At 36.7% G+C, this 6,957-nt stretch overlaps 1 protein-coding gene across 1 annotated transcript in view; it reads left to right on the top strand.

Moving 5' to 3' along the window:
• The window catches only part of PLCB4 (phospholipase C, beta 4), a gene marked incomplete at its 5' end in the record, with an annotated part of 85,642 nt that extends 79,796 nt beyond the window's left edge, over window positions 1-5,846 (top strand). Inside the window, 2 exons of the mRNA XM_008590984.1 lie at window positions 2,689-2,725; window positions 4,899-5,846. Of these exons, the coding sequence (XP_008589206.1) occupies window positions 2,689-2,725; window positions 4,899-4,987 (126 nt within the window). The remainder of the gene's footprint in view (window positions 1-2,688; window positions 2,726-4,898) is intronic.
• Between the last annotated feature and the right edge of the window lie 1,111 nt (window positions 5,847-6,957).

The raw sequence follows: 6,957 nt of genomic DNA, 5'->3' as shown, positions 1-6,957 counted from the left end.
CTGAGGGTTGCGATCCGTTGCCGGACACGGAAAAAGACAAAAGACAAAAAAAAAAAAAAAAAAGAAATACATGCAAATAAAGAGTTATCCGAACTCCAACTGTTTAGGAGGGCCATTGGGCCTCGCCAACACCAAGATAAGTGTATTTTTACCTGCCACATAGCACTGTGGGCTCCATCCCAAATGGGCTACAGCCATCAGCCTTCCAACAGTGTCATTTCAACTTCATAAAATACCTGTAGCTTAGATGGCAACTTGAGCCTCAGTAGTAGTTTAAATTTCAGTCTTTCTCAGTTCAGATTTCACTGCTTAGGTGTAGTTCCTTTGAAAGTTACTATTTCTAGGTAGTTTACTTCAATTTAGAAGCTGTAAAGAGGTTTTGATGAAATATATTCTTGTACTACCTTGCTCTTCCCTGTTTCCTCCCATCTGTAAAGCAGTCCTATTTAAGCTATATTTTTTTCGGAGTAAATGGTTTCCATTGAAGAATACTTAAATAGGAATTACACTAAAAAGTAACTTTGAGAAAGTAAAATAAAACCATAAAATCTTTTTTTATTTTTTGTATTATTGCAATGGGGTAACAAATAAACCCAACTTCTGGCTTCAGATTTTTTACTTTTTGGTGGACAGAAATGTTATTCATTAATATACTTCTGAGTTACGTTTCACATTTATTTTTCAGCTAAATGCTCCTATTCATGAACAGTCCACTGAACCCCAAGGGGAACAGTGCATGTTTAGTTTCCCTTAGGTTCAACTCATTCACCAACTCATAGACATATTACATTCTGGTAAAAGCTACCTACCTTATGTTTTTGCTCTTAAAGCACTTCTCAAGAAGTGTTCCTGGGTGGGGAGGGGGAATGGGAATATGAAACGGTGAAGCCACTGTCTCCAAAGCCTTAGAATCCACTTCAAGGATTCAGGGATGGATGGGGATAAGAAGGTTGTTTTTTGTTAAATCCTTCTTAGAAGGAGGGAACAATGAAAGGTAAGGCACAGTTATGTTTTAGTTAACTAAATTAAGAAACTACTTAGAAATTATTGTGTTGCTTAGCAACAAGTTTGACTAAAGACTTTAAATGTGCTAAAAATTACTCATCACTACAATAGTGGTGTATATCAGAGCTAGAGAATACAGTTGTCTAGTGTTTCTAGTTTCAGAGCCAAAGTATGAAAAAAAATCCCTTTGAGCTTTTATGCTATTAGATGGGTAATTCAAACCACACCGGAGTTTTTGCATTAAAATACTAGATTAGATATAGCTGTATCAATTGGAGCATGTTGGGAAGATGCTGGTCCCTTTGAGCTTTTATGCTATTAGATGGGTAATTCAAACCACACCGGAGTTCTTGCATTAAAATACTAGATTAGATATAGCTGTATCAATTGGAGCATGTTGGGAAGATGCTGGCTTTTTGTTCCAAAAATTCATATAATGTCTTATAATGTATCATGAATAATGTCTACCACCCACAACTGATACTTTGAGTCACAAAAGCTAAGGAAACTACAGAACATGAAAAGACTTGAGAGCTGATGAAGATTTAATAAAATTCAAGGAAAAGAAATTCAAGATATCATATTGATGCTTGTGGCAAATGTAGAATTTGGACTTGAATTTCTGTGTTAAGTTGCCTACACAAATATGGCCTGTTCAATAACAAATTCAATCCCAGATCTTTCTAGTACATATATTTTTTGGAATTTAAAGGTCAGAAAGCTCTCAATTCACAGTTACTCTGAGTGGTAAAACCCTATCATAGGCACAATGCAAAAGATAGAGTGGCTCCATTTCTTCCCTCCCTCATACAAGACCAGACCTGGCTCCCTTCATAGCCAATTAAACATTTTGTTAGCAAAAAACTGATCCTAGTCTCCAGACAATTCCAAACTTCTAGAACAATCTCCCAAACGATTGTGAAACCCCAAGACTTCTTTTTCCATTTCTAAGCCAAAGATAAATTAATTTAAACATTCTCCCATAATATTCCTCTTTAAGGTTTCTTAGTGCTTTCCTGTGACCCTACTCCTGTAAAGTCCTACAACCCCAACCCTCACCCCAAGAGAAAACCCTGGGATATATCTACTTATTAACTAGACCAGTGTTGAGGCAACTGGCAGAAACAACTCAAGTGTCAACATGTTTCTGGATCCTAAGCCTGTATCTCCTTTGTAAGCCACTTTATGGCTTTGTCTACTTGGTCAGGCAATTATTCACTTAAAACTCTGAAGGTCAGGATTTTTTCCGACTTCAGCTTTCCCATAGACCTCCCAGCTACACAGTATCTCATCCGTCTTGACATGTACCATTTCAAACATTAACAACTCCATTACTGTCACACTCAAGTCTTAAAAATTGATTTTTGTCATCAATCTTATCATTTTAATAAAGAGAGACAAAGGGTTTTGCTAGAAGTCGGGTTCTCCACTTGCTGCCACAGAAGAGAGGTGCTATCTGGGCTGATAGGCATCGGTTGCTTGTTTTGTTCTTTTTTTTTTTTTCTGTTGAGATCAACTTGGGGGAAGTTTGTCACTGATGGGCATGTACATGTTTTATTCTTAGCTTTTTGCTTTTCTGTATATGGTTTTGCATTCATTTTTCAAGTTCACTTCGATATTCATTTATTTTCTTTGTTTTGTATGTATGACTCAATTTTGACATTACTATTTTTGTACAAACAGCTTTTGAAATCCTGTCATGCAGTGTCCCAAACGCAAGGTAGGACTGAAACTCTCAAAGCAAGACGTTGCTTTCCTTCTCGACTACATCCACATTCTCGGTGCAGTTTCCATTTATGATTCACATCTGGTCATAACTAACAAATACCTTAAGGGTTTGGATTTTAAAGCTTGACTATTTCATCCTTGGATTTTTGATGTAATATTCAAACCAAAATGCCCCAAATCTTTAGAGAATTATTTCTGATGGCATTTTTAGCCAACATTTTCAACTGCAGATCTGGGAAACAGATCCTGGTAATGAAGACATACCCAGACATCAAACACAACAGTGATGTACAGTTGTGTCATGTGGACTGACCACAGCTGAGACTGGGTCACAGAGTCAGATCATTCACAAATGTTCATATGACTCCAATTCATTTTTAAAGTACCCCACTAAGAGTTGTTGATGGTTTTTAATGACAGAAAGTAGGGTCTGCATATAGAAACGTTATATAGTGACTCCTGTCACATTCTCTGCTAAGTCCAGTCTGTCAAGGACCCTAATCACCTCTCATAAGTAAGGTGACCATATAATTTATTGTCCAAACCAGGATAGTTTAGAGAGGGAAATGGAGCACTGTTCCTCGTAGCCTGGGCTACAGGAATAAATTGGAATTGTCCCAGGCAAATGGGAATGAATGGTCACCTTGCTCATAAAAGCTCTTGGAATAATCTTTTAATGTCATATAATTCTTACTTCTAAACTGTGTGCAATATTGTCTTCAAATGCTAAAGGGAGAGAAGTGTGTGGAGTCTTTTACTACTGTTTACTGAACATGGAAGTATTTAATTTCCAATGCTGATAATGTTTCACTGTCATCTCTTACGAATACTGTTTGTGTCATAGTTTCATGTTTGTATATTTTTCTCCATTTCTTCATTTCTCTATTAGAGTATTACTTTACTTCAGGCATAAAAAATATATATATATGTATATCTGGATAGAGGAAATCCATCCCAAATTTACACAGGAAGATGGTGTTGTTATATCCATCTCAGTAAAATGAAATTAAGTCACAACATAAAAATAATAATAAGAAAAAAATCACTATACGGTTCGTGGGTTAAACTAATTTTGTCACAGGACTTCATTTGAGAGATTTAGATGCTTCTAATATGATCTTTAGAGCTGACCAAACCCTCCCATCGACCTTCCATTTAGTTGGAATACCTAAGCAATCATGAAGTGACATCAGAGCACTTCAAATCTTCCTCTGATTTATATCTTTATAAATTATGTTTCCATTTTTAAGTGCTTTTTATTTCAAAGTGGTATGTCCTTAAAAAAAGGAAAGGAGTGCTTTCTTTACTTATTCATCCAAAATATACATGTGCTGGGCTGGGCAAAAGCATCCAGGCTATCAGTTGGAAAGCAAAAGTTGAAATAAACTATTTGATTTTCCCTAGGTGGCAAAGTAATTGTCACCAGACCCTACTCCCATTGGACCCCTTTCTACCTCTTCAACCAGCTGGTTATCTTAGTGACAATCTTAATTTATAAGACTAAATTCACCATCACTTACTTCCTCGTAGTCTGTAAAAAATGAATTTTTTTTAGTAAGTAAGTAAGTAAGTAAGTAAGCCCACAGGGATAGAGTTTGGACAACTGGATTCCTGGAGCCCTACATATTTCTGTAACATCTCATTTATAAGACACTCCAGCCAAACCAATGTAATATGCTCTCACCTGAAATTCTCCATTAATTAGATTCTTGGGGAATTACTTTTAATGAAATTATGGGGTATTTGGGGGATAAATTGTACATAAGCAAAACTTATTCTCAAAGTCAAATTAGCATGTCAGTCTGTAGAAACTAAATTAATTTAATGTGACATAGTCCAAGTATCAAGTGATTGGCTCAACCTCTTTTCAAGTGGTTTTCCTGGTACCGTATAGACCAATCCTTCTCAAACTTTAAAGTGCATAAAAATTTCCAGGGGAGCTGGTTAAAAATGCAGATTCTGATTCAGTAGGTCTGGGGTTGACTCCAAGATTCTGCATTTCTAAGACAGTCCTAGACAATGCTGATGTGACTGGTCAATGGACCACACTTTGAGTAGCAAGGATAGAGTGAGAGCATCAGATTCATGGGAGGAGAGAGGCCGGGGTTGATAAGTGCCTTCAGGAGAAGATTTCAACATGTAAGGCCATGTTTCTGATGTTGTAGGCGAAGGAGGTGCAGCAGATGGTGAAATTGGAAGCCGAGATGGACCGCAGACCAGCAACAGTAGTATGAAACTCCAAAATGCAAACTGACACAGCAAAACCACAAAGTATCAGAAGATCACTCCCAAACTTCCAAACACAAACGCCATGGACGAAAGCTGTTTTCTTTTGTGTTTTATGTGTAGACAAGATGTTACCTGAAACCACAGAGACTTGGTATGACTTACATACTTCAGTTTAACAGTTTGAATATTGAATTTCCTTGGCCAACCAAAAGTACCTACAAATCCACAAAAATTTACTATTCAGTAAGACAGAGTTTCACCACTGATAATACAACTTAAACATGCTATCAAACACCATCACAAGTCCATGAGCTTGGTGTTATCAACTCTGCTTTGTGATGCATTAGGACATGTTTGAGCTGCAGCAAACACAGTGCATTAGCAATTTCACGGCAAGGGCATGCAATAGGAACAAACAAACAAACAAAAAACTCCCGCAAATTCATTAGCAGAAGTGGTGGTCTGCTAGAAAAATAATTTTGCAGAATTTTTCTACATCTAAGTTACCTCATCAGTAAGTGCCATGTCTCTACCATGCCATAAGAAGCTAATTTCCTATAAAAGTTGTGAAAATTATTAGAACAATAGAAAAATAGAACAGAACCGTGTACCTGTGCCAACACTCATCAGTGCTCAAAGGGGAACCCTGTTAGGCACGTTTAAAAACGTTTACATCTGATGTTCCTTTATAGGAATTGCTTCTGCAAATTCCAGATAACTACAGTTCACTATTACACTATAAAGATTGTGAAGTGCTTATTGGAAAACGTTTTTAAATGTGACCATGTGTAACTTATTTATACTCCTTAATTCACACTGTTATAGAGCAAAATCATCCAAGTATTGCCACATGACAAGATTAGTAAACAGGAATACTAGCACTATGTTTGTAAATGTGACCATGTGTAACTTATTTATACTCCTTAATTCACACTGTTATAGAACAAAATCATCCAAGTATTGCCACATGACAAGATTAGTAAACAGGAATACTAGCACTATGTTTGCATGATGCACAAGCACCAATTAAGACTAACCCATACAAACACAGTTAACCTAATGCCAAATAAATACTGGTTAAATACATATATGGCACAGAATATAATTTGACTATCAAGACTTTTAGCATAATGAAAAAATCTATATATATGTGTATATGAATTATGTGGGCATTCTTGATACTTCTAGTTTGAAAAAAATACATAACTAATTTAATTTTACACAGAAATATTTATGCAGATTTTCAGAATTTCATATGAGGAAATAACCTTTTTATGTCTGTTAAATATCAAAACAATTTGCTACAGTGTTAATCTGCATGGTCTTCAAGCCTGCTGTAGTTGTGTCACAGTGCATGAAAAAGTATCGCGCTGGGAAGTGAGCCGTGCCACCGAAGCCGTGAGGAGCGCATGGTGACCTGGTAGTCTAGAAGTACAGATTACTGATTTTATGACACAAAACACCAACCGAACTGCTGTATATGCTTGTACAAACTGATTCTGTGTGTTCCTCTGAACAAAGCAGAGAAAATGATACCATCAATATTGAAATTAAACTTCCAACTTCTCTAATAAAAAGTTAAAATACATTTGACACTCGTCAGAGTATTTGCTCTCAAGATGCTTTATAGTAAACTTTTTGCCTTTTTCACAAATGATCTCTTCATTATTTTCAGAGGGGCCATATTCATGCCGTCAACATGTTTCTCCCTGAAATAACACAAAACATACAGATTCTAGTTGATCTCCAAATGTAATGTACTTGTTTTTCTTTTACTCATATTTATGATTTGAACTGCCTTCCCATGAAAAAAAATGATTAATATCACCACATTTTTTTTTTTTTTTTTTTTGTCTTTTTCCGTGTCCGGCAACGGATCGCAACCCTCAGTGTCGCCCCCGCACCGGACCGGGACCGGCAACGGGACCACAACCCTCGGTGTTGCTCCCGCGCCTCACTCAGCCAGTGAGCGGGAACCGGTCTGCATGTGGGATC

The sequence above is a fragment of the Galeopterus variegatus genome, unplaced genomic scaffold, assembly GCF_000696425.1.
Source record: "Galeopterus variegatus unplaced genomic scaffold, G_variegatus-3.0.2 Scaffold6533, whole genome shotgun sequence".
In the NCBI taxonomy this organism is placed as follows: Eukaryota; Metazoa; Chordata; class Mammalia; order Dermoptera; family Cynocephalidae; genus Galeopterus; species Galeopterus variegatus.
This window is presented reverse-complemented; position numbering and strand designations above follow the sequence as displayed.